This window comes from Daldinia decipiens (genome assembly GCF_022478715.1).
Source record: "Daldinia decipiens strain CBS 113046 unplaced genomic scaffold F4813scaffold_4, whole genome shotgun sequence".
Taxonomy (NCBI): Eukaryota; Fungi; Ascomycota; class Sordariomycetes; order Xylariales; family Hypoxylaceae; genus Daldinia; species Daldinia decipiens.
This window is the reverse complement of record NW_026054547.1, coordinates 441541-468418: the sequence shown is the minus strand read 5'-3', so window position 1 is coordinate 468418 and position 26878 is coordinate 441541. Positions and strand designations below refer to the sequence as shown.

At 46.1% G+C, this 26878-nt stretch overlaps 9 protein-coding genes across 9 annotated transcripts; 5 read left to right on the top strand and 4 right to left on the bottom strand.

Moving 5' to 3' along the window:
* Positions 1 to 71: 71 nt before the first annotated feature.
* F4813DRAFT_346929 (HET-domain-containing protein) lies at positions 72 to 2380 on the bottom strand. The gene has a single exon (XM_049241903.1). It carries the CDS (start codon positions 2206 to 2208, stop codon positions 238 to 240), a length of 1971 nt encoding a protein of 656 aa, XP_049103220.1. The 5' UTR covers positions 2209 to 2380; the 3' UTR covers positions 72 to 237.
* A 308-nt stretch (positions 2381 to 2688) lies between these two features.
* Positions 2689 to 3698, bottom strand: F4813DRAFT_385788 (uncharacterized protein; the record flags this gene model as incomplete). The annotated part of the gene is made up of 2 exons (XM_049246302.1): positions 2689 to 3604; positions 3658 to 3698. The coding sequence occupies 2 exons, from the start codon at positions 3696 to 3698 to the stop codon at positions 2689 to 2691; spliced, it is 957 nt and encodes a 318-aa protein (XP_049103219.1).
* A 30-nt stretch (positions 3699 to 3728) lies between these two features.
* On the top strand, positions 3729 to 5680 carry F4813DRAFT_222391 (PLC-like phosphodiesterase). The gene is made up of 4 exons (XM_049239823.1): positions 3729 to 3779; positions 3916 to 3991; positions 4062 to 4415; positions 4476 to 5680. The coding sequence occupies exons 3-4, from the start codon at positions 4222 to 4224 to the stop codon at positions 5443 to 5445; spliced, it is 1164 nt and encodes a 387-aa protein (XP_049103218.1). The 5' UTR covers positions 3729 to 3779; positions 3916 to 3991; positions 4062 to 4221; the 3' UTR covers positions 5446 to 5680.
* Positions 5681 to 5692: 12 nt separating this feature from the next.
* F4813DRAFT_346921 (NAD(P)-binding protein) lies at positions 5693 to 7338 on the top strand. Its single transcript, XM_049241902.1, has 5 exons — positions 5693 to 5961; positions 6040 to 6059; positions 6122 to 6546; positions 6710 to 6737; positions 6811 to 7338. The coding sequence occupies exons 1-5, from the start codon at positions 5777 to 5779 to the stop codon at positions 7104 to 7106; spliced, it is 954 nt and encodes a 317-aa protein (XP_049103217.1). The 5' UTR covers positions 5693 to 5776; the 3' UTR covers positions 7107 to 7338.
* A 1558-nt stretch (positions 7339 to 8896) lies between these two features.
* Positions 8897 to 12200, top strand: F4813DRAFT_222364 (uncharacterized protein). Its single transcript, XM_049239822.1, has 2 exons — positions 8897 to 9952; positions 10009 to 12200. The coding sequence occupies exons 1-2, from the start codon at positions 9005 to 9007 to the stop codon at positions 11953 to 11955; spliced, it is 2895 nt and encodes a 964-aa protein (XP_049103216.1). The 5' UTR covers positions 8897 to 9004; the 3' UTR covers positions 11956 to 12200.
* A 2244-nt stretch (positions 12201 to 14444) lies between these two features.
* On the top strand, positions 14445 to 15377 carry F4813DRAFT_346919 (uncharacterized protein). Its single transcript, XM_049241901.1, has 3 exons — positions 14445 to 14733; positions 14786 to 15021; positions 15089 to 15377. The coding sequence occupies exons 1-2, from the start codon at positions 14673 to 14675 to the stop codon at positions 15016 to 15018; spliced, it is 294 nt and encodes a 97-aa protein (XP_049103215.1). The 5' UTR covers positions 14445 to 14672; the 3' UTR covers positions 15019 to 15021; positions 15089 to 15377.
* A 518-nt stretch (positions 15378 to 15895) lies between these two features.
* On the bottom strand, positions 15896 to 18118 carry F4813DRAFT_222332 (terpenoid synthase). Its single transcript, XM_049239821.1, has 2 exons — positions 17364 to 18118; positions 15896 to 17248 (listed from the first exon to the last, which is right to left on the bottom strand). Exons 1-2 carry the CDS (start codon positions 17481 to 17483, stop codon positions 16325 to 16327), a joined length of 1044 nt encoding a protein of 347 aa, XP_049103214.1. The 5' UTR covers positions 17484 to 18118; the 3' UTR covers positions 15896 to 16324.
* A 137-nt stretch (positions 18119 to 18255) lies between these two features.
* F4813DRAFT_346916 (anaphase-promoting complex subunit CDC23) lies at positions 18256 to 21080 on the top strand. Its single transcript, XM_049241900.1, has 5 exons — positions 18256 to 18684; positions 18751 to 20578; positions 20656 to 20679; positions 20740 to 20828; positions 20885 to 21080. The coding sequence occupies exons 1-3, from the start codon at positions 18588 to 18590 to the stop codon at positions 20663 to 20665; spliced, it is 1935 nt and encodes a 644-aa protein (XP_049103213.1). The 5' UTR covers positions 18256 to 18587; the 3' UTR covers positions 20666 to 20679; positions 20740 to 20828; positions 20885 to 21080.
* A 2615-nt stretch (positions 21081 to 23695) lies between these two features.
* F4813DRAFT_346901 (uncharacterized protein) lies at positions 23696 to 24844 on the bottom strand. Its single transcript, XM_049241899.1, has 3 exons — positions 24663 to 24844; positions 24520 to 24589; positions 23696 to 24464 (listed from the first exon to the last, which is right to left on the bottom strand). The coding sequence occupies exons 1-3, from the start codon at positions 24777 to 24779 to the stop codon at positions 24136 to 24138; spliced, it is 516 nt and encodes a 171-aa protein (XP_049103212.1). The 5' UTR covers positions 24780 to 24844; the 3' UTR covers positions 23696 to 24135.
* Between the last annotated feature and the right edge of the window lie 2034 nt (positions 24845 to 26878).

The following is a 26878-nucleotide window of genomic DNA, read 5'->3' as shown; positions in this document are numbered from 1 at the left end:
CGGATCAACTATACGTTAATCCACGCGTGTACACTCACATAAATCCACATATATACACGTTAATCCATATGGTCCATACATGTAAATATATTAATATACTTAAAGTTTTTCTTTTAAAATAAAAATAAAGATAACTTTAAAATTCATTTTAAATAAAACGTTTATAAAAAAAGTTCAACACGATAACCCTCCGTAAATTTAAAGCGTTAACCATGTCTTTTGTTCTCAATGTCTTATTTAAAGTTCTATTAATCCTAACAGCGCCTCTGCAATTGCGCTCCTATATGGGCTGTTATCTGGGCTATTATCTGGGCTATCTGGGCGCCTTCTACTGACATTATCTATTGTAGTCTGACCGTATAGCTCAGTTTGATCAACCATGTCTGAGTCTTGCCCAGATTGTAGGAACCTATTAGTCTCAACTAGGAAGACTTGGTCGTGTTGTCTCCATTTTTGGGGCCTCATCAAAGTATTAGTGGTTGGAAGAGGAATGGGGTCTCCGGCCAGAAGATCTATAGAATTTGACCCATGTAAGTTGATATGGAAAATGGGCTGACCATTAAGCACGTCACATGTGTGTGCGCCAGTTATCTCATGTTCCCAAGGACCGACAGTAAAGCGAATGCTTTCGTGTCGTTTTTGGCTTGCAGATCGCCATATTCTGTCGAGATATGTTCGTCTTGTTTCTAAGCGCAATGGTGCCAGCTGTGAGCCTGGCTCAACTAGAGAGAACCAAAGCTTCTTCGCGTGATCAAGGCCAAAAATTAGAATAACCTTTCCGTTGTAGGGCTGAGTCATTTGGTAGGTCGCGAAAGCCAACGGAAATTTTGTTCCGTATGTCATCAGTAGATTGTGTTCTTCACACCACAGAAAGCCTGGAGAAACTTTGATCCTTTCCAATAGCCCGAAATTCGGTAGACCATGTGTATAAATGGTCTTAGGAAGACGTATAGAGTTTTGATGAAGGTTACTAAGGCAATCTTGGAGGTGGTATATCTTATGAGTGACAAATATATCGTCCTGGCTAGGAATGGAAACAGGTTCGTCCGAGACGTATGTTACGCTTGTTATGTTTGTTCTAGCGTAAACACTCCCCCCCACCCATCTCATATGGATCCCCAAAGGCGAGGAGGGCTTCTCATCGTAGCAATAAAGAGGCATGGTAAATGGAGAATCCAGACCTTTACCCCATAGAGCAGCTATGAACTTGACGCCTTTGCTAGTAATGGTAATTTCATCATTATACATAGCATGCTGCGTAGGCTTGACCTTGTTGGCTGAGTCGAACTCGCGCGGATGACACGCAAACACCCCGTGGAGGGACTGGTTGAATTTGAAGAGACTGTCGATATGCTCAATATCGTGGGTCTTCAATATGTTATCAGGATTGCACTCATTGATGTCCTTTACTACCCATGCGAATAAGGTTGGATCACTGGTCTGCATGATGATCTCTTCTTGAAGTCGAATGAATGCTTTGTCCCCTTCTCCATACCCCAAGTGCATACGACTGATACCAAATATGCCTATTAAGCAATATGCCATATCCTCCTTTCTGGTTGTTTCCCTTTTCGCTGCCCAGGACATTTTCTGGCAAGCTGGAACAGAAGACAAGTACCGCTTGATCCGATTACTGTCGTTAAGTTTCAAAAGTTGAGGATCGATCCTGGAGATCATGGCAATTCTGTTGCTAAGGTCCGTATCCATATCGTATACATCGTCGATGCTATAACCATTCCGGCTGCCACAGTATTCCCAGAGCTTGTTATAGAATAGAACTCGGGACGGGGCAATTAGCTCTTGCAGCGTCCACCCTCTAAAAAACCACGATGAAGGGCCAAGTTCAGTCCTATCTACATCGCTCAGATACACGATGCAAACTTGCGACTGTGCGTACCATTGGTACATAGAGTTGATTGCTTCCGAGAGTTCCGGTATATCCCTGTTATTGATGCAGCAACTGTCAATCCATATCCATTGGATATTGAGGCCCCAGGCAATATCGCGAGCCTTCTCAACCTTCGCCCAGCTACGTGCGTGGCGTTCTTGATTCCCTTCCAATCGTGCCTGAAAATCCTGATAAGTAACTTCTTCTGGATTCCCACTTGCGTCTGCAAACCACCTATGCGATAAGATGGCATAATTGGGTACTTCGCCAGGATCAAACTCGTGGAGCTTCCATTCGCCGCAATGAATGAGCCGGATCATGATGGTAATAAGGCCGGTCCGTTTAGCTTAGGCCTGAGCGTATATTTGGCATGAATCGTGATTGCAATATTCGTGGAAGAGCTTGTGGTAGATTCGAGTGATGGGTGTTACATTCTTTCATAAAAGATCTAGCATGCGTAATCATGGCACAGCCCCTTAAACTTGCCATGGCAATTGGGTTAGATTCCCTCGGTACCGTATGCAGGACAACTCCAATCATAAGCTGTAATTGGACTTCCTTCAAGGCTATCGAAAACGTGAAAAGGCTCCGATCATGGAGAAACTTCAAGATTACGTGGATTTGATGTAACTACCCAGGTTATAAAGTAGCATTTGATGGCGAGGCAGTCGATTGCTATTACTATAAGTAGTATTTCTACGTAATACCCTAGCTGGAACTTCATTCGTAATAACGTCGCAAATTCTCATGGCATTAGGGTATCTATGTTGTTCAAAGCTAATATGGCACATGCTCTAATATTAGGTCGTATGTAAAGATGGCCGTTTCTCGCTCATCAACTTCCGGTAGGAGGCGACAATATCGTCCCTCACAGTCTGCAACTCCTCTCTTCGTCTTAAGCTTCCCGCAGCCTTCGGAATACCGTCAATCTCGACCGCTGCGCCTCTGACGGTCATCTTCCTCTGCGGCTTGACGGTAAACTCCGGCGGCGCCTTAACGACATCGTGCAAGCCGGCTTTCGTCTCGCCGCGTTTCTTCTTTAAGGCTTCCCATGGATCCTCTTCGTCGCTAGCAGCCTCGCCCAGATACTTTGCTCTCTTCCCCTTCTTTTTCTTCTTACCACCACTCTGTGAGTCGAGTTTCCATGTGACACCTGATTCTTCATCTTCTAATTCTTTCTCCGCTAAGAGTTCAAGTTCTTCTTCTCTTTTTTCCTTAATCTTTCGATCTTCTTCTCGCCATTCGTCGTATAACTTGTGCATCTTCATTTCCTTCTTGGTCTTCCATACTTTTAGGCCTAGAGGATCTTTACCATTCCTAACCGAATTATTGATCAAACCGCTGACAGGCAGCGCAGCATCTACTCGAGCTGCAAAATCCGACATACGCTCGCCAGGCTGGATTTTAGGAAGTTGCTTTTCTGTCTTTGCTTCTGTTTTGGTTTCGACCTCAGTGTTCGTTACAGCGTCCGCTTTTCTCTTTTTACTTTTTTTGGATGGTTCGTCACCGTTATCTAATCCAGACCGCGGTTTCTTGCCTCCGGCAAAGGCCATTAGCCTCTTGAACGCTCGAGGCGCATCATCTTTCTGTTTCACATCTCGCTTGCGCTTTTGGCTTTTCCCAGGCTGGCTTTGGGCCTGCTTGCTTGCAACATTTTTCTGCGATTGCGACGTTACTGGTAAAGGCTTTGCGATCTGCGAAGGGGGTAGATCGTATCTAGGTATAGAAGTTAGCCAGCCGTTAGGTTAACATGGTGGGACTGTACTTACGTAGAAGGGTCCTTTTCTCTGCGTGTATGTTTATGCGGCATCTTGATCCAAATTGTGATCTCTGAAGAAGGCAACGAAATTGAGACTGGTAATGAATTTGGGGCTCTAAATTTTTTGAGTAGGTACGTTAACCCCACATTTTAAGCTCGAGGCTTAGTTTTCTCTCTAGCACATTTGCCCCATATAAATTAGCTAAGATCAGGGACCAGCTCTAAACTGGCCGCCAAGTCCGAATCACCCATAACTAAACCTTAACAGACTTAGCTATACCATTCTAAACCCATTGCCATCATATCCTACCTACGGAATATACATCTTCGATATCTATATTTAGGTAACTATTCTACTACCAATTAAGTAAACTTGATGTACCTTATCCTTCACTGTTTTCTAACTGACGTCAGAGACGTATTGCCGAGTACAAAGAGTAATCATCGAGAGTCAAACAGACAATTGAAGTGGTAGTTGACTTAGAATATTTTATCTTTCTTACGTCTTTCTTACGCCGGTAGAATAAATAAGCCACGCCTAGCCCGATAATATAAGAAAAACTAGCGCTCCCAAATGAAGTTACCTTTAAGTAACATCTGGAACCGGCAACGTTCTCATGACTATGTACCTGTCGACGGATCCGAAGAGAATGGGAACCCTGCTGCAGCAAGGATAGGCTCAGCGGATAAAATAATACAATCGGCCCCGAAAAGGCAACGCTGGCGAAACTATCTCACATGCGGCAGTATTTGGGGGTTGATCATATTGTAGGCGTTGCTATCAAAACATAGACTACGTCAATTCGTACAACTAACCTGGAAATATAGAGCTTCTGTCTTGCTCATAAGCTTGCTCCTCTCTATCGCTAGGAGTCTATGGGGCCTGGAAGATGACCCAGACAAAGTATTTGGGAACTGGGGAAAGCCAGGTACAGAAACAGAGGGGTTGGCCTGGTACCCTACAGACTTTCTCCGTGATGTTCTTCCGATTCGATGTCACTCGCATAACGATTACTGGCGCAAGGTTCCTCTCTTCTCGGCTCTACACGCTGGTTGTATCGGGGTCGAAGCAGACGTTTGGCTTTTCAACGACGATCCAGAACTCTACGTTGGACATGATGAGGCCGCTTTAACTCCGAATCGCACATTTACGTCTCTGTACGTAAATCCTATAGTGGACCTACTCAATCGCACGAACCTGCAAACACAATTCTATAACGGTACACGTCGAGGTGTTTTCGACTACGACCCGGAACAGACAGTAATTCTCCTTGTGGACTTAAAGACTGGCGGGGCTAAGACTTGGCCACATGTCCTAGCACAGCTCGAACCCTTGAGATCGAGGGGCTGGTTAACTTCCTTCGACGATGGGGTTGTCCATCAGCGCCAAGTAACCGTCGTTGGGACGGGGAATACGCCGTTCGATCTACTCGCAAAAAACGCGACGTATAGAGACGCATTCTTCGATGCCCCTCTGACAAATATGTGGGAGGATCCAGATGCCTCGGACACGAAGTCTACCGAAGTTCCTATCTATAATGACTCTAATTCATTTTATGCGAGCACAAGCTTTGCAGATAGTATAGGGATCGTCCTAGGCGGTTTCAGTGAAAAACAACTTCGTACGATCCGCGGTCAGATCAAGGGTGCTCATCGCAGAGGACTAAAGGTTCGATATTGGGACACGCCTGGCTGGCCAATTGGTATCAGAAACAAAGTCTGGCACACATTGATGGAAGAGGGCGCAGACATATTGAATGTGGATGATTTGAGGGGAGCTTCGAAATTAGACTGGTGACGGGGTCTTGCTATAGAAAAGGAGGCAATGGCTATATCCTATTCCTATTCCTGATTAAACATCGTAAAATACATAGTTTTACATAGACTCTTAGACTCTTAAACAACTACGCGTAGGGGAATAAAGCTATAATAGCCCCACTCTACAGGGTAGTATTTAGAGCTATTGACGGCCCCACCCCCGCTATTACATATGTACCTACCTAGGTTAAGACACTACGCATCTCGAATCAAAGCTACCCCTCCAAGCTTCTTTCATGCTATTAACTTTGAAAGCACTGGCTTAAAGTTATACTCATTTTCTCAATCTCCAAAAGCCTTGCTTTTCAGAAATGTCCGATAAAACTGCATTGATCACCGGAGCCACTGGCCTACTAGGCAGACAGGTTGTAAGAGCCTTCGAAAGAGGCAAGTGGAACGTTAAAGGAACAGGTTACTCTCGTGCCGACGGGTCATCGATCCTCAAGGTCGATCTAGTAAATGCAGAGCAAGTAGAGGCTACCCTTGACAATGTCAAGTACGTGATGCCTATATTAAGATTAACATCCATTCATAAGAGTATACGTACTTGCTAACATTATCTTTTACTTCCAAGGCCACAGGTTGTAGTTCACTGTCAGTTATATCCTATTTTCACTCACTCGTCCATAGATTCGGGCGAAACTAACACTGGCTAGGCGCTGCAAACCGATTCCCCGACAAGTGTGACAACGACCCCGAGGGAACGCGCGCCCTAAATGTCGAAGCTACTAGGAAACTTGCTTCCCTGTGCGCAGCGCGTGGTATCTTCCTGATCTATATATCCACCGACTATGTCTTCCCGGGCAAGCCTGGCGAGGCACCGTACGAGGCGGATGCAAAGCCGCAACCTACCAACTTATACGGGCAGACAAAACTAGACGGGGAGCAGGTTGTACTAGAGGAATATCAACGCGCCGGCAAGGCAGGTCTTGGTGTTGTCCTACGTGTTCCCGTACTATACGGTGATGTCGAGGTGCCATCTGAGAGCGCTGTGAATGTGCTTATGGAATCTGTTTGGAAAGCACAAGAACCAGGTGCTAAAATCAAGATGGACCACTGGGCTCTCCGTTATCCTACCAATGGTAAGTTTAAAATATTGTGTCTCGGAAATTAGGTTTGCATGTACTCCTTTCTCGGTGGATGCTAACATGTTCGCAGTATGTTGTAATGCCTTTTACCGCTGTTTCATCCCTTCCGCGAAACCATACTTTAATATAATTGTGTAGGATACTGACACGTAGTAGACCGAAGATGTAGGACGGGTGTGTTACGGTATGTTTCTCTTCGCATATAACACAATTTCGCATGTTTAGTTCACTTGTCCATCGCTAACAACTGAGAATAGATATTTCCCTAAAATACCTAAACACGGATGACCCATCCAAGTTACCTTATATCTTACAATTCTCTTCGGAGAGCAAGTATACCAAGTATGAGATCTGCCGGCTCTTCGGCGAAATCATGGGTCTATCGATTGCAGCCATCGAGCCCAATACCGAAGGGAACGACCCGAATGCTTCCGTCCAGAGGCCGTACGACTGCCACCTCAGCACGAGGGCACTCAAAGATATCGGCATAGACGTGGCTACTCAAGACTTTACCGGTTGGTGGAGGTGGAGTGTTAAAGCATTTAGAAAATAAGTGTCTAAGATGTTCACTTAACTAGTGGCATAACGAATTCTATCTGTATGGGAGCCAAGTATCTGGTCTCCGAAGTTCTAGTTAGAGCTATAATTACCTACCTTAGATTAGGTACTTCCATAACTCAAAACCACGAAAGCACCAGTTTATAATGAGACGAGAAGTACACACGTACAAGATATGAAAATCAATAATCAATAATCAATACAGTATTCCTTACATATTGTACACCAATTATATAGTTATATATATATATATATATATATGCCGGAGGTGTTCTATTCCGATACGAGACACGTTTTCGTCTAGTAACCCAACATTAGGGAACCTCGTATCAATTCAACGATCATCCTTACCTACCTTAGGTAGGCATGCGGACGAGTTGAAGTCAATAATAAAGTCCACGGGATTCCGGTTTAGATGTAGGGTATCGGCGAGCAGACTATTTTTGACCTTGGACTCTCAGCTGAATACGATATTGACGGTGTTGCTAGCCAGCCTCATTAGTCTTTTGCATGGAACCTAATTTTGCTTGTGCCTGCATGCATTTTGCATTTGCATAGATGTAGACCCTCTTTAAGACCTAATATTTCCTGCAAACCACGCGTGCGAAATGGGGGTAAGTTATGATAATGGTAACATTGAAGTGGGTAGAGTTTCGGAATATGGGCTATAAATATGGACTATATATGGTAACTCCATGTAGCCTTTTGTCTTACTTGATTCTCGTGCCTTGGCCACATGTCGAATCTACATAGTAGATATGCCACATGCATGAAGACCAATTGTCAGCTGGTACCAAAGTTGAGAAATTTAGGTACTTTTCTGTGCCTGGCGAGCATAGGCTTTTAGTGGTCCCTGATTATCCAAAGTGGTCTTAGTGGATCGTTGACGCGATGCGGGATCCCCTGCATTTTACATACATACATGTACATATAATGTAGGTACATACATAGATACATAGTGTACATGCAATGACCTGAAATGGCCCTTGCATGAGAAGCTGGAAAGTTACCGAAGCCAAGATTCCCTAACTGAGATTAGTACGATTAGTGCATATTTCCCCTTACATAGGTACCTACCTTTTCCAAGGTTCCTTTCTTTTTGCTGCTCGTCATGTCAGTAGCCAACTAACTTAGACCAATCTATTCAATTCATTAGCCATCCACAATCTTCAATCCATCCACCAGCCAATTAACCAGCCGAATATTATTCGCGATAATTAAGATACAATACTCCACATACTCTGACCCAATACGGACATGGCCCGGTAGATACTCCTTGCTCTTCTCCTTGCTCTTCCTCTCCTACCAATAAAAAATAAGAGTTGATTTCTCGGCAATCTGCCAAATTTGATCAGTTGCTTTGATTGAGAATCCTTTTTGGCGGCAGGACCATCCCCGTACGTCAGATGATCTGATGGTAACGGGCGCGTATGGAGATTACAGCGCTATCTCTATCTTCAGTTAAACCCCCAAGATATACGCTTGCTTCACTGCACTATTCCGATCACCATGGATGGGAGGAAGTAGACGGAAAAGGAGCAGACACCCTAGCATTCACCTAGGTTAGCGCTAGATGCCGTTCTGCCGTTTCGTCGTCGTGTCTAAACGCCTGTTAGAATAGGTACCTAGGTACCTAACTTATACCAACCGTGTACCGTCACCTTCATTGGCGACAAACGTCTAGGTTAGATTTGTACTCGAACATTGCGCTCTTGAAGCTTGTTTCAAGTACGATCTGTTGCTGAGCACTCTGCGCTCCCTGCACACTTCGCTGGACATCGTCATTATCTTGTCCTGCGGACCAATGGGTTTTAGCGGCACAGATTTCTCCTTGTTATGTGCCTGTTGATTTTGCATCTTTAAGCGGTTTGGTTCCACAAACACCCCAGCACGATGTCGACAGGGTCCGAGACGGTCACTTTACCAAGTGGCTCATTACCGCCCAACTTCTCCCGTCTAAATTTCCCCTTCGAAAATAGACTCAATTGGAGAGCCCAAAGCCTAAGAGAGAGAAGCCTCCCATTAACCGCAAACACAGTAGACAAAATGGCAGCTCAACGTAGTCGTCGCGAGAGCAGCGAGCAGTACCAGAGTACTACACCTGGAAGTACTATCGCTCGATCCATGTCTCGTTACCGTAGGCGGGCAGGTAGCGTTGCTGTCAACGTCGATGCAACCCAAAAAATTAATTCCGATCCACCACCCCCATGGGAACCTCCGATACCCCCCCCTGTGCCAACTATACCACGTCGGTTAAGGACCGCCAGCATGACACAAAAGGGGAGTGACGCCCCGGCTATCACGCTCGATTCTTCTCCGCGACATCAGATGCGCCATACCGAGAGCACGCGAAGGCATACGCTGCATCGAAGTATGGCAGATCAATATCAGAGCCGTCCTAGCACGGCGAAAAGCGCAAAGAGCGAAGAGAGCGGATGGCGGAGGCTTGCTAGTCGAGATGGGCGACGAAAGAGGCTAAACAGCGGGGAGGATGACGAAGCGTTAAAACGAGAAGTTGCGCGCTTGGAGGCCGAAAATCATCGACTATTAATCGAGCAGAAGAGAAAGGACCTCCAAAGGTTAGAAGTGGAGTTGGCGAACAGTCCAAGGCCGTCATTTCAGACGCAATCGCCCAAGCCGAGAAGTCCTGTAATTGAAAAGTTCGTCCTCTTGACCAAGGGGCGGAAAAGTAGGGATGGATTATCTCCTGGGCTTTCTCCGACATCCTCAACCGTCAGTGTCGAACCCACGAAAATTCAACCAACCGGAATAGAGCCTGGCGGAAGAGGCATTGTGCCACAGACGGATGCGCCTCAGTCTGCGATCAATGCTGGAGATCGAGTAAGTGCGAATTGTGACTAGATGCAATCTAATAATATGTGTTAATATGATGTTAGAATGTCGCGGTGCGCTATAGACAGCATATCTTTAGTGTGGAGGTCACCCCCGAGACGACTGCGGATGATATAATAGCCTACGTTTTTAAGATGATGGGCTCTAGCGATATTGATCCGTCGAATTACGTCGTTAAGGAAACTTATAGCGTACTAGGTCTTGAGCGCCGTTTACGACGCTACGAGCATATCCGAGACGTCATGAATTCTTGGGATCGAGATACTCACAACCAATTGACAGTAGCATTATCCGACTCCGAAGAACAGGGTCGGGAGTTAGACATCGACTCGGTTCCAAGCCTCGACGAACCACCGCAAGGTTTCCAGTTATACATGTACCACTCAAACCGCCCCGGGAAGTGGAACAAGAGATGGATCACCCTTCTTGGAAATGGACAGATAACCTGTGCGAAGAAGCCGAACGCCAACTCAACTGACAAAGATACCACAAGCCTATGTCGTCTATCCGACTACGATATATATACACCTACAGAGTCACAGATGCGGAGGCATATTAAACCACCCAAGCGATATTGCTTCGCGGTGAAGAGTCAACAGAAGACCAACGTATTTATGAATATTGAGAACTATGTCCAGTATTTCTGTACCGAAGACCCTAAAATTGCGGTCCAATTTAGGGAAAAGGTACAGGGTTGGCGCAGCTGGTACCTTGTGGATCGTAGGCCGGCAGCCCCGAAACCATTGAGGAAAATCTCGATCAGGAAGACGGATGATAAGCCGCCTCAAATCACATCTCCTTCAGTCGCGCAGGCTCCAAAGAAGTCGGCGAGCGTTGCTTCGATAAACGGCCACCGTCTCCAGGTGTCCGTTGATGAAACGCCATATGCCATTGGCCAGTTTGAGCCGCTTCTCGACATGAAGCGCTTCGATAAGCGATTATCTCAGTTTGGACAGGATTTCTTACCACCTGTGCCGGATATATCGACCATGCCAAAGGATATTCCTTCCCATCATCTCAATTCTAATGCGACGACCGAGAAGATAGACAGGAGCAGCAAGAACGAGCGGAAATTGATAGACAAAATTAATACGACAATTGACGATGGATTTACTGGCAACGGTCTGCTTGGTGAAGGATATGAAGAGCGGAAACACGCCCATGTAGAAACAGATCAGCCGGAACGAGGACGACAAAGACACAGAAATGACGGCTTTACGGAGGGCCCTTCGCTGTTGAATCGGAAGTCTGAACCGGAGACGCCGGTTGAAAAACCTGAATCTCCTTGGTTCCCATCAGCTCTTGAGCATTCTGCAAGACAGCGCAGTGTCGGCTCCATCTCCTCTTCCACGCGCCCGAACACCTCTGCAGGCGTCATCCGCACGCCTACACATACGCATACCTACACACGAAGACCCTCTCTTTCATCATCACGACCTCCGCCTCTCCCTTCAACTAGTAAACCTCTAGTACACGAACACCCGCACCCCCTTAGCTCACAACCGACTGGACTTTCGCACTCGAACCGCCGTGACCGACCGAAACCACTGGTCAACTTGGAAGACAACACCTTCCAAGAAGCACCACAATGGGCGAGGAGGAGTACTGGCCATGGCGTCAAAGCCCCTGCCGGCACGGCGCATCTAGTTGACCTTATTACCGTCTCGAACCCAAGCAAGCAGAGCGGGGATCCCGAAATCCCGCCGCGAAGCGCCCTCCGCCGCCCTTCCCAAACAGTCCCCCTCCCGAGCCTTTCTCGAACTAGAAGCAAAACTCAAGGCGCACCTCCCCCAAGAACCCCAATAGTGGGAACCGTTCCCCCTGTCCCGTCTCTGCCTAGGCGCGGCAGTGATCAAGAGCAATTCAAACTGAGCCCACTGCCACGAAACAGAGATCGGGAACGAGAAAGAGAACGAGCAAGGGAGAAAGAACGCGAGTATAGCTCCTATAATTCCGTACCCGGTAGGACGGGCACTTTGAAAGTGGTATAATGACACACTTATGAAAACTACCTACCTATATATTTATTACACCATCTAATCCTTAATATCGCGCCGAACGTCGCATGTTTGCTTTGTCGGGTACTTCATTACCTATGTTTTCTTATATACCTATATCAGGATCATTTTTCACAAAAGCGGCGGAGTTCCGGGAACATTTAATCATGGAGAGCGAGCGAGCAGTCATGAAAATTATATCATGGAAAGCGAAGCGAAGAAATGTGTGTTTTTTGGACTTTTTTTTTTTTTTTTTTTTTTTTTTTTTTTTTTTTTTTTCACAGATCAATGTGTTAGGATCTGTTTACGATGAGATATGGATGTCAATATAGTACCTGCGTTTCTTGCATCGTTAATACTGTTTCAGGGGCAGGATTCAAGATCAATAGATGTCTTGCCCACCTAACCTACCTTACCTTACCTATATAGCTGGCCCGCGTGTCTAGATACCTCTTTTGTAATGCCCTGCATCGGAAATGGATGCTTTCGATTAGATGCCGTATAATGAGAATCACCCTTAAGATTTCATCTCTTGTATTAGAGTTGGTTGCTATGCGATACGTTGACGGGAGAATGTATCCAAGAGTTTAAGATTCCTGCATCCTTGGCTCTAGTAAAATGTATCTTATACAAAGCGCTGTGCTTCACTGTGGGAATTAGACTGCGCGGCATAGACAGATACGTAGGTATGGGCTTATTCCCTTATTCCTAGCGAGATATCTCTATGGAAGACTATCCGGCTCTTGGTCCGAGACGCTTACTTAAAACATTACAGCCCACGATTCTATAATTCGATAGGAAGCTACGCTCTTGAACGACGTTAAGGGAATCTCATCACGTTTACCCCGGACTGGGATTGGAACGGGTCCGATATCAAGCCACAAGGTAGGTGTTACGATGCCGTGATACCCAAAGAAGCGGCTTAAATCTGAAGCTACTATCTTGTAGCCCTTTAATTAGCTGTTTGTCTACCTCGTATATTTCTTCATGGCCTTTCGGAGTATTATTTCGATACCCCCTATCCACCCCAATAGACGTGGACTTTTTAATCACATTAAGTACCTCCTACTGGTATGTATCTCTAGGTTCGAGCGCCGCAGATACCTAGGTACCTACCTATGTTGGCAGAACATTAGAGCGTAACATCACCGAGGGAAGCCCAACCTAATCGGTTGGCGATCTGAACAACGCTCTTAGCGAGCGAATAATGAGTCGGTGTATCCTATGGCGAGTTTGTTTGGGGTCAGTGCTCCGGAGTTCGGACCTGTGCAATGTGCTTTTTCTTTTAGTTTTATATCGACTTTGGTGAGACGTGAGATGGGACGTGCTTCATCAGCTTGGTTTTGGCGGTAATGCCTTGGGGAGGAAGGTAGACCTGGCTTAGGTAGTGGTTAGGGTTGGGATCCTATTGATGCTGGAGCTGGTAACTGTGATTTATACTCGGGTTATTAGTAACATTCGTTGATCTTTTTGAGACATTCCCTAGGTTTACTTCTGGAGGGTTCTTTGATATGGGTTTGGACTAAGTTTATTGTGGTGATGTTGAACGTACTCCCACGATCACTTGTTCTATTTGTTCTATGTGTAGTCGTAGTATCCATATTATTTCTCATTGGAGTAAAATCTGCAGCACGAGAATGCTGGCGTAGACCAGCTCTGATAAGAAGCCCTCTACTAGCTCAGCAGGTCTATTTACTGCCTCGAGTCCCATCCTCTTGTCGCATGCCTATGCCTAAGGGTCACCGTAGTATCTAAGAGACGCATCGTTCTACGTTCTATGGCCTTTCCGCCTGAAAAGCAGTCTGAGCAGAGTTTGTAGATATGGAATTTCTAGGCGTGGACTACGGGAAGATATCCGTTTATTTCAGGAGGTATCTTGAGAATAGCACCAAACGATATATGGTTCGCTACGATACAAGCCCAGCGAGATATCTACTTGACGCCTTCGAGGCTGAAGAAGCCCTTCTCGAAATGAAACCAGCACTACAATAACAGCAATTACCCAATATGTTCTTTGAGCTTGACTCGGTTAAGCACGGTGAGATGCGGAAGCTTCTCGCATCGGGCTCTAGCGGGTCCCCTGTGAATATATACGAGAATATATTCCTACCGATACGTCGACATGTTTATTAAAAAAGGTCTGTGAGCTCAGTTTTAATATACGCAGTATATATATTGATGCTAAGCGAGGCATTTCATTAGCTGACGTTTGACATAATAGGTAAGAAGATTCAGCTCTTGAGTTGGCCAACAAGGTACCTAATGCAGCAAGGAGAGCTGAAGTTCGGAGAGTCCCTCGATGCGGTAACTGCAAGCAAGACTCGTTTACAGATCTCACTTCTTGCAGTAAGTTGCCTACGCGAAAATACTCCCCCGGATTCATTAGAAGGGCGCCGAATTTCACGCCGGTATGGCCGTCTATACTCTCCGGATTGGCGCTTCGTGATCAGAAAAGGCACTATAGGTACACCTTAGAGACAGATAGGAGTAGAACAAACTGAAGCGAACCTAAACAAGAGGTTTTTCATCCTACTTCTAGAACAAGGCGGCATCTCCGAGACGGGGTTGGTTATCATTACACATTGTCACGAGTTAGACAGACAGAAAGAGTATATAAAGACCTAGGAAAGACCCCAATCTCAAGATTACCTTTGCCAACAGCCCCCTTCAAAGCAATCTTCTACAGCTTAAACGATTCAAAAGTCGCCAACATGGGTCCAAAATTCCTCTCTCTGCTATTTTTACTTTCAGTATCTGCTGCAAAGGCTATTGGTATGTTGCGGACCTGTTAATCAACCAGTTATACGCTAACTCATAATACTAGATATCGATGTGGACAACTGCTACTGGAGCGGCACAGCCCCTTTCTGCGCAGGTTCATGCGATGCTGGGTATACCGAATGCAGTACGGATGGATGTGGTGATGGGGCTTGCTGTACAACAGGTTACAAGAAGTATTGCTGCCTTGGCAGTACTTGTCCAGACAACACCACTCTAGAAGCTCTAGAAGCTCCAGGAGCTCTCGGGAACGATTCTGAGACGAGCTTAGACGTCTAGGTAGTAAGTACAAACTCAAACTATGGTCCAGAACACATATATGATATACTTACATGCGAAACATATATAGGAGATTCTGAAGACCCTACAGTGGCCTACGATGGTGGTGCATACAGCCGTATCACTACGAGTATAGTTGTTATTATGCTGTTGGACCATCGGATAGGTGGTCATGTGCAGGCGTTTATTGCATCGTCTTTCATTTAACCATGAACCCTCATGTTTCACATCGTACGGACAGGACTACTTTTGCTGCTGGCAAGGCGCGCTGCTCCGGTGTAGCGTAGGAAGTTGAAAACACCTTCTCTTTTCCAGTCACTCGTTAGATAATACGTCATATTCTTAAAAATAAATATCACAGTTGATATCCAAATATCCAAAGGTTCCTGGAAATAGTTAAACCCGCTGATTAACCATGCAGCTGTGAGATGTAATGCGAACTGGCACATCTCGGATACCCGAATACTGTGATTGAAAACTCCAGTAAGTCTTCTCCATTTGCCAAAAACTTCTCTTAAGCCCAATTAGGAATCGCCCGCTGGAGGAGTATGCGGTATCGACAATCAAACGAAATCCTAAGACGAAGTTAGTTAAATAGAAGCTATATTAACCTTAGATAAAACAGTGTAAATATTCCGGCCAATAGTCTTCGGACTACAAAAGAGCATTGCCCGTCGAGATGGTGCACGGCCATTTCATCCTGGTGTATGTTGAGTCTCAGCAGCTCATTGGGCCCTCAGCTAAAACTCTGGAACTTTCCTAGGTAGGTAGTCATTTCGAGTTCAGACCTGGGCGATAGTCAAGAGATGAGCAATTATCTTCTACGCAAGATAGCTCGCAACTAATGACCTTCCCGGCTAGCACCGTGCCTAGGGGTTGCGCGGGCATCGCACAAGCTAATCTCGAGATGCGGATTGCCGTAGCGAAGTTGATTCGTATTTGATTTTGGCAGTGTAAAACTCCGAAGACCGAATTAGTTCTGTGGGAATGTATACCTAATGTTGTGGAAGAGGGCCCCTCTCAATTTCCAACTCCGCGAGCAGAATGGCCTTGGTCGAGTAAAAGAGTAACGCGTGGAGTCTTCCTTTCCGGACCACCTAATGATAGTGAGTGACCTATGCTTCGTGAGAATGCAAGTAAAACACATCGAACTGTAAATTTCAAGGGTATTATTCAGGTCGCTGCCTAGTTAGAAATCTACAGTCATTTCGAAGAATTCCTCCTGCGTCGTCTTAGATATACCCTTTACCAGTTGATTCGATTATCGGATAGATTTCGTAAGCTCCGTTCCTTCATTTCGACTCCTCTATTTGCTTCGCTTGTAGATTTTCCGTAAGAACTCTTCGAAGACACCCTTCTTCAATCCTTCACTCTCGTCCAAATGAGAGATCAACCGTTTAATCTCGCCGACGGTCTTCTCCTCGTAGTCCTCGTACAGTTTATCGAGCTTCATTTCGTTGTAGAGCTTCTTGATCTCGGCCTCGTGGGCCTTGTCCTTCCTGCCGTAGTGTTCCTCGAGCGTCTTACGCTGCTCAGGAGTAGCTAACTTTAGGGCTTGGTTGACGAGCCAAGAGCATTTGTTATCCTGGATATCGGTTCCGATCTTGCCGATGTGCTCCGGAAGACCGAAGTTGTCCAGGTAGTCATCTTGGATCTGGAAGTACTCGCCCATGGGAATGAGGATGTTACGAGCTTGCTCCAAGTTCTTAGGGGTCGCGATGTTGAGCATGTGCAGCGCCAGAGCAACGGGAAGGTAGAAGCTGTAATACGCTGTCTTGTGGATGACGATAAAGGTATACTTCTCTAAGCTGAAGTTGTCGAGGTTCACAACATCCTCCGGAGCTGTGAGAAGATCGCAGAGCTGGCCGAGCTCGGTTTGCAGTGCTACTTCGTGAAATAGCTCCACCATGTCGATGTAAGAGGGGTGAGTCTTGAAGTGCTTCTTGAGTAAGGTGTAGATGGCAGACTCGAGTATGAAAGAATCGTTGATAGCAACCATACCGACACCTTCCTGGCGATACCAGCATGGCTTCCCACGTCGGGTGATACTACTATCCATGATATCGTCGGCGACGAGGAACATGGCTTGAAGAAACTCAATCAACCAGCCTAGAGTGGCAGCTTGAAAATACTGCTCTTCGGACAGTTCCTTGCCGAGAAGGATAGACACCGAGTCGGGAACTGACATTCCACGGTTGCATTTTCCGCCAACCGCGTTTTCTTGGAGCATCTGCGTATAGAGTTAGTACGGGATGTGGGATGCGGCAAATGAGAAATGAGATTTAACTAGGATCGATGTTCTTAGGAGAGCATAAAGTTGAGTAATAATAGCAATCGAGTCTTACCTTCTTGTACCAATCTTGCTGCTGCTGAGGCAAGTTGTATTGCTTCGCCCAAGCCAGGATATCCTCCTCGAGCTTGGGGAAGACAGACTCGAATTCCTTAAGAGTAGTTCTCTTAGCCATCTTGTCGACGCGGTGTTGAATGTTCAACTAATAAAGTATGTCCCAAGAGATGTCTTAGGATATGTTTCTGGACTTAAGGTACGAAGGGAGGAAATAAGGGAAATAAAGGTCCCCTCTTATAACGGCCCGAGAAGTTGTATAAGAGTTGCCCCACACCGGGTCGATATTTTTGTTGGCGAACCGTAAATTTCCTAACCCAATGTAACTTAGTACACGTAGCTTAAGATGGTCGGGATTGAAAGTTTTGGAGGGTTGATTTAAGTGTTGCTATGTGTCACAAGGAGTTGTTGCACGGTATTACGCAATACGTTATTTAGTATTACAGTCGTTGTCCCGCTGCTATCGTTATAATGTGAAAAATACTGTGCTGGGAATTGAGAATGTGTAAAACTTTTGGCTCGGGTCCTCGTTAAGGTAGGTTAGTAATCTTTGACTACCTAGGTACCTAACCTAAGCCTAGTAGCGCTTAAGCTTAATAGCGAATACCTATGATATACCTAGAAGGTGGTTCTAGCGTTTAGCAACAATGTTGGGATTATCTGCTTTTGGTAACGCAAATCTCCGGAGGTAAATCTTGTGCTCTGCGTCATTTTTCCTACATAGTTACCTAGGTATCTTTAATACTTGAAGCTGATACATAGCGGTGAGGTGCAAGGGTGCAAGGGACCATGCACTATGTATCGGGTCGATCTTGCGGATACTTATCCAAAGATGGTGGGTTGATGGATATCTTATCTTTATTTCTTATCGTTATCTTATCCTAGGTCAATATTGATTTTCGAGGGGCAGTAACAGCTCCTGTTCATCCGACCTGATTCATGATTCATGTGCTAAGAGCTTTATAAAGTTTTGTTGCTGCGAAACAAACCCGACAAGACTATTTCTCTTGAAAATGTAATGTGTTTAGGTTACATCGTCGCTATTACACGGAAACGCATACAATCCAAAGCTCCGAGCACAACTGGACTGCGACGCGGTTTCGTCGTTGTCACGTCCAACTACACCGAGCTACACAACCCGCGACAACTGGCCATAGCGACGACTAGCCATAGGCAACATAACAGCGTTTCTTTAGCCACCTTCACGCATATATAGTGCGTAAATATGTCTCTTAATAGCAAGGAAAAATCACAACTCCGAAGCGCCCTACAAGAAGCAGTTATAAAATGCTCGGAGAGATGTCTTTATCAATCTTCAAAATGGTATTCGTTGACCTCCGTTCCTTGCAATGTTACACATTACGGGTTCTAATCCAGGATATGCTCTAGGGCAGCTGAACTACTTAACGCCATTCCTGAACCCGAGGCGTCGCCTGACGATTCTCAGCTGTCGGATGCATCTAATGGATACGCATCGACAGCATTTGCCCAAAATGGCGACCCAGACGAAGCAATACTCGAAGCTAAAGAGATAAACAAGTACCTGCTAGCCAAGTCCTTCTTCGATTGTCGAGAATACGACCGCTGCGCTGCAGTTTTCCTTCCCGACTCTACCTTGGCTGGCATGGCATCCTCGAAAGAGCCGAATAACACGACGCCCAAAGGAAAGGGGAAAGGCAAAGCCACAGCACCTAGCACTAGGACAAGCAGCGCCGAGATATTGCCACAATTGAGCCAAAAAAGCCTGTTTCTTGCATTATATGCCAAGTTTCTCTCGGGAGAGAAACGTAAAGATGAGGATGCCGAGATAGTAATGGGACCTCAGGACATTGGCACATGCATCAACAAACAGCTATTGACAGTCAGTCGTATTTTAGAAGCATGGTTCGAGCAACGGAAATCAGATGACGGCGAAGAGATAGAAGGTAGCCAAGGGTGGCTTGAATATCTCTACGGTATGATTCTTGCTAAAGAAAAGAACGAAGAGCTGGCCCTATATTGGCTAGTACGCAGCGTACACCTATTTCCTATGAATTGGGGTTGCTGGCTAGAGATGACTGCACTTATCTCACGGGTGGAAGATGTATGTTGCAGTAGAATATCGGTTAGGTTCACGATGGCTAATTTGATACAGTTAAATCGCATAATGCCTCGCTTACCACAAAATATCGTATCCTTTATGTTCCATATACACACCTCGCTCGAGCTTTACCAGCACGATCCAAATCTCGCAAATTCCCTCGACCAACTACTCAATATATTCCCGACGTCGTCTTTCCTGCTCACATGCGATGCGTTGCTATCTTACCACGCAAAGGATCTCGTTGCAGCAGAACAACACTTCAGCAACATTTTATCGCTACACCCTCATCGACTCGACTCGCTTGACCATTATTCTAACATACTCTACGTCATGAACTCACGACCAAAGCTCGCATTCTTAGCGCATCTATGTAGTAGCGTTGATAAATTTCGTCCAGAATCTTGCGTGGTAATTGGTAATTACTACTCATTATTATCCTTGCACGAGAAAGCTGTGCAATATTTCCGACGAGCGTTGATGCTGGATCGCTCATGCCTATCCGCTTGGACACTCATGGGACATGAGTACGTCGAACTTAAAAACACGCATGCGGCCATTGAATCATATCGCCGAGCTGTAGACGTGAACCGAAGAGACTACCGTGCATGGTACGGACTGGGGCAGACGTATGAGATTTTAGAGATGCACGCATACGCATTGTGGTACTATAAGAAGGCAGCCGGTCTCAGACCATGGGACGGGAAAATGTGGATGGCCGTTGGCTCGTGCTTACAACGCATGAACCGAAATCAGGACGGAATCAAAGCTCTAAAACGGGCATTACTCGCCGAGAGCTATTATGACACAGGTAGCAGCATCGGCAGCGGTGGGATAGCGGGCAGTCTCCGAGGTGCGCACATGGACCCGGAGATCCTGCTACAAATCGCGAATATGTACGATGGCATAGGCGAGGAAGAAGACGCAAAGGCATACATGGAAATGTGTGTGGCGCAAGAAGATGGCGGGGTAGGCGATAGTCAGGGCGAAGGCATCGCGATCCATAATGATTCGCCGGGAGAGGGCTCGGATGACGACGGCGATCGCGCCGGGCGTGGAGAGGGAGGCACGGGGGTGACAGCCGCCACTAGCAAAGCCCGGATATGGCTTGCGCGCCACGCGATGAGGACGGAGGACTATGTTACAGCGAACCGCTTAGCGAACGAGCTATGCCAAGACGGCGTTGAAGTCGAGGAAGCGAAGGCGCTCATACGAGAGGTTAGGTCCAGGATGGAAGCTAACGGAATGGAATTACCGTCAACGGGATAAGTCCCCTATAGCACGCTACGACACTTACGAATTACGACTGTCTTGATGATACAAGGTAGTTTGGAAGCTTTGGAAGCTTTGGCTTGTGCATCGATTGTGGCTAATGAATTATGATATCTGCATCAATGGAAAATTAGTAAAAGTGAAGTTTTCCCCGTGGATACGACATCAACCTTTGCGGGAGCCTACGTGAGCCCAAGGTATCCCGTTGGAGATGGGTTATGGGATAGTGGTGTCTTGTGGGTAACCGATTGTAGCATCGCGAACAAGAATGCTCTCCGCACACACCGGGCGGTTGCTTGACTCTAACCTCCACATGAACCTCAGCAACGTAACATATACATACCAATATACAAAATTTCCTTCATCAGATGACTAGAGGGGTTGTGGTCTCGTAAGCTTAGGAAGAGTAAGAGTCATTAGCACAAGTGAAGTTCGTATTCCCTTAGATATAGAATAAGAAGTCTTGATAGTATTACGTGTATTAGGTACCTCCTAACAGGCGACCCTCGTTTCCCAATTGTGTACGTATATGTGGCTGTAGAAAGACGACACCAATCTACCAAAGTTCGTTCAACACCGACAGACTCTCACACTAGATAGATACAAGTAGCTACTGAGATCTAGATACCATGCGGGGGGTGTAGTGGTCGGTTGTATGGGCCCTTGCATTCGCCCAGCTCTCTTCAGGTACTAATTACTAAGACCGTTCGATGACGGGCAGGTAAAGTACCTATATAGAGCAGGACAGGGAGGATCTACATAGGCAGCTAATATCTTCGCAACTAATCATAACGTGCCAACGCATGAGACATAGCCTTTTCTCTGTCTTTTTACTCGCTGTTCCGCGTCTTCCTTTATGTGTGGTAGTATACATATTACATATAAGAGACCGGGTCGGAGTTAAAGATATTCCTCATATCGAAGACGTTACTGTAACTGATCGGGACGGATATCTACTGCTACCTCATATTATGTAGGTTATATATATATACATAGGTAGGTACCTACCACCTATGTATGGGGTTACATCGAGCTCACCTCGGTCCGGTTCTTCCTTTTGCGCCGCAAGTGAGGTCGAGTCCTAGTTACCGAGGCCAGAGGTACGGCGCCAGGATGGTTGCATTGTGTCTTAGTTGACGCCTATAAAAAGATACGAATTCTCACGTGTGGAAGCTAGGGTAACTAGAGGATGTGTGAATTTGTATTAGTAGGGTTATGGAGGTATAGTAAGAGAGGTAAGTAAGTAATCCAGCTCAGCTCTCGTAACAAGTAGCAAGGATCAGTGTGACCGGCTTGTTACTGGACTTGTCTTCCTCGGTAGACGACTTATACATATAGCTATGGAGTTAATATTGACTGTTTGTGTTGCCACAATCGCATATCCACACCTTAGATGTGTACCTCAAAACGTATAAGATGGGCAGGTTTGGTAGGCATGTAAGCGCCGTAAAAGTATTAACTGGCGAGGCAGAGTGGCGTTCTGCCTACAGCAGAGACATGTCTCTTCCTTCGTACGAACCAATTGTCAATCCATAATTATTATAGATCCCCATCCCCATCCCCATGCTATAATATACATATAGCCTCTCCAATAAACTCTTAATCACGTCAATTATATATCGCACGACCCCAGCAAGCGAGTGAATGACAGCCCGCCGTGAACTCCTCCCTGCTTGCTTGCCCGCTTGCCCCGCGCCAGCTCGCGGACTAGCTGCATGGCGGCAGAGGAAATACGAGCTCCATGACATCTTGGCGGCGCAGACAGACCACCTGTGCGGAGCGCAATCACATGCATATCGTTGCATTTCTTAGATAACCTACATACATAATATAATATACCTTCTCAGCACTCCCTTACTACTATATACACGCGTACCTAATGTAGGGGCGGGAGAGGAGCTAAGTGGCGGCCTGTCCCAACTGGGAGACGAAAGAAGAGGAACTCTCGGAGGATAGTGCTGGATAGGTAGCCGCCTTCAAAATGGGGCGTTGTACAAAGTTGTTTGCTGGTAAGCTGTCAGACTTATAGTAGATACCTACCGTAAGTTAGCTAAGTAGGCTCTAGTTGCTCGTATACCATATCCCTATCATGAACGGTTCGTGAAATTCTGCGTCGAAAAAAAAAAAAAAAAAAACAGCCTGTCAGCGCCGAATTCACGCTGCAGGGGTATCGAATGCGAGAGTGTTAGTCGTACAAGAGCCCGAGCGAAGAAGCGGGATGTCGATATCACTCTATAGGGTTAGGAGGTATGTAGGTAGGGTAGGTAAGGGACGTCATACCAAGCCTCTCAACAAAAGTGCCTGAGCCTCGAAGAACCCTTTTTCTTTTCTTTTTCCTCTTTCGACCTAACTAACACATATATAGGCTAGCAGGTTAGTTAGGTAGTTAGGTAGGTATGTAGGTAGGTACGCACACATACACTATATTGAAAAGAAAAGAAGAAAAAACTTGGAAATCCGTTCATCTCTACATAGAACATGCATGCATACAGACACCTATCTAGACCCCTACCTCATGTGGAGCTAAGCCGACAAACGCAGCAATAAGCAGACAAGCTATTCGCCACTGTACGCTGCTCGCTGCAGCTGTGCCGTGAGCGACCATGTAGATTGGTGCTGTCAGCATTAGGGCCATACATGCATGATAAGAAAGAAAGAAAAAAAGACGGATGTAGAAATGCTCTGCGTAGTGGGTTAGCTCGCGGCGGCCAGTTGTCCGAACTGAGAAGAAGAGGAGGAGGAGGAGGGTGGAGGAGGGTGGAGGAGGGTTAGGTTAGGTTGGGAATGCCGGGTATGTGAGGACGTGCTTTGGTGCGTGCGTGAGGCTACCGGTTCACTAAGGTGATGTAATTCAGAGCGCAGTAGTGCTACGGGCTAAGAAGATGGCGCTCAGCTCAAGCTGAGATACGTCAATCAACGACGACCAGACTAAAGATGTACAGTTTTCACAGTAAGAGTCACAATTGAATACAAGGTACAGCTTTGGTGATTATTATGGTATTTTCTATATACGTTATTATTGCACCACCCAGAATACCGGGTTAGCTTCAGGGAGTGTAGTTTCGAAGCTTGTTGGCATCGAATTAGCCAATATGCGTGCATACACGCAGATTAATATACTAGATATAAACCTCCCCGTGTGTGAGCCTCAACATAACTCCGCCTTCCTTTATGCTAGCCCACATCATCTCGTCAAAGTCATCCATCGTAAATAGCATGCCAAGCTCCCAGGGGTATCGCTTGGTTTAATGAGGGTATAGAACGAGGCCGCTAACCACTTCCGCTTCCAGATGCCAACCATATCAAATCATAGCTTCATCCAAAAGGTGAGGGGAATCATTCGCCGCCTAGGTATTATAAAAAAAAAACAAAAAATGGGTATCTGCAAAACGCAATAGTACGAGGTCTCGTATTACTTAGTCTACAGAGCGAGTGCAGCGAGGCCAGCAGCAAGAAGAGCACCGACGGGTCCAACCTTACCGGCAGCCGCAGTGGGGATCACCACCGGGCCGGAGGATGTGGGCGGGATGGGGAGGTTAGTCGGGACTGTCGGGACTGAAGGGGTGGTGATGGGGACGGTTCCAGAGATGTAAGTTGACGGCGTCGGGGTGTAAGTGATGACCGTAGAGCTCACGTTGGAATAAGGGTAAGAGGAGAAAGGGGCAGTCCCCGTAGGAACAAGAGTTGGCGTAGGGTACGAAGTTATGGTGACTGGAGGAGGTTGAGAGTAAGTAACGGTGCAAGGGCAGTCTTTTAGAATGTTAGTTTCCGTAACCTTTATTATAATAAACTGATATAGACATACTGGTGATAGTAAGAGTGGTCTCTGTAGTAGCAGTATATGTCACATTATGCCAGGCGAAAGTAGTAGGGGACTAGTCGAAGCGTCAGTTAGATGATAAGTGTTCAAGAAGCGGTAGTTATGATGTGTTATGATATTATACATACCGGGCAGTAAGTAGTGTAGTCAGTTTCCACGACTGTTGTCCAAACTGCGGTCTCACCCCAAGCATTCGCAACAGCAAACAACCCAACGACGGGCGCGAGGATCTGAGTTAGCTTCATTTTGATCGGTATATTGACTGCGACGGTAAAGCGAAAGAACTGGTGTTATTATTATTATTATTTGACTTGAATCACTAAGCGATTGAGTTTTGCAAAACGACTGTGATGTCCGTTGAGATTCGACGAGTAGCGATTGAGAGATCCCGAGCGATATAAGATGTTGAAGAGATATGTTGGAAGTGTATGCAGGACAGCCACCTATTTATTTTTCTCTCGGACCTGGGAGGGTTGAGTCCTCATTGCAACCTTATGGTGGGCAATGGCAAGCAGCCCGATCCGGCCGGTCCAGCCCGTAATCGCAGGCTTACAAGCTCAAGGGCTGGGAGCCCTTTGAGTGATGCTATGCATATCAATGGCGGGCAGTTACCATATCGACCAACGCTTGTCCGGGATTAACAAGCCACAAAGGCAGCCAACGATACGACCAATACATCTCTACACTCGTAGCCGTCGTACGGTTAGATGTGTGATACGGCCATCTCATCGTCTTGATAAAAGAGGCTGCCATTCCGGTTACGACTCATCCTAAACTGCCCTGTCTATCTCGTAATGACTCGGCGTGAAGCCATGAGAAGATCTATTGATACTTAGCTCTAAGGCTAGGTTATCTAGATGCCCAGCCTAACCTTTACGGAGCGGCGGTAAGATACGTTGCATCCAATTTAGGTCCCATCTAGCGATACTAGGCCAGAGTAGGAGCTGTACTATAGAACGGCCACATTCTCTAGTGTGATACGAGGTAACAGTCTCAGTAAACGATTGTTACTCGTGAGATGTACGGACATGTCAGCATATCTCTTCAACAAATAGCTCTTTTAGATCGTGCGATAGATAAGGTAACAAGATAATCAGGCGGGGTTGGTGATGCCGAGCTGAGAACATGATAGGCGTTCGAAGAGCCTCCCCTGCCATTCTGGTCAATCAACAGAGGCTGACCTGAGCTGATTGGGCACGTCATATATTTGGACTTTCGACTTTCGCTTTCTGGTAAGTGGGCTGGCAGGGCTGGTGTAGACTGGTGCAGAGACACGGTGGCTGTTAGGAGTCTATACCTCTTGCGGCCTTATCGATGTAACGATTGTATTGTACCGAAAGGATCGAGCAAAACCTCGTGTTGCTGAGCTACCAGTCACTGGTCACCGGTCACCAGTCTAAACGGAGTGCCAAGCCCTCTAGAATATCAACATTTTTTTCTCTTCTCTCCCGCTAAGATGAGATCAGATTTGCGAACCTGAGGCGTGGATATCTTCAACTTTGGTGATTAGCTAATGATTTTTATATGATATTTTATAATGGAGGAGAGTGGGTGTGTGATCAGGTAGGTAAATAAATAAAATCTGAAAGTTATGTTGTGTTGTTGGAGGAAGGATTGTATTAAATTGTGGGTTGGTTGAGATTTCATAGGTTGAATTGGATATGATAAAGATATGCGAATATGTACCTAGGTACCTAAGGTTAGGTACTCAAATATGGGTATGCATCACTGCATGATAAGAAAGAGCGATACCGTGGTTCAGATCGTAGACGGAGATTCCAGTCCGGTCAAAGCTTCCAAAAAGGTTAGAATAATTCAACGCGATAACCGTGACTTCTGTACATAAATATAGAAATTATGATAGGCAAGTACATTCGACGAGCATTAAAAACATTTGGAGAATGTAAAATGGAATTTCTCCAAGTATTTCTCTTCATCAGAAACTTTAACCGCAAGCAAACCCAAAGTCGTCATCTGAAATATCTCGACAACGGACCTTATGCTTCTTCGGTTGAAGCGACATGCTTGGCTCAATGTCCTAACGACGAAATATTGAAATACAGACACAGATATATGGTAGCGCGACAAATATCTGTAAATGCTGCGCGCGGATTGCCTTTGCATCGGCGAGAAAAAGCTAGCGAGCACTGATTGTCCAGGCTGCGGAAAGAAATTTATTAGGTCTGACGTTCTTTCGTCATCAACTGCCTAGGTTAGGTCGTCTTTCCAGCAATCCAGGATATGGATAGAGGAACTCCCAGCGATCTCGGTTAGCTTATCTCACCGCGGCTTCTTATGAGAATCAGTCGGCCATATTCGGAGGACCGGCGACAAAAGTATGAGC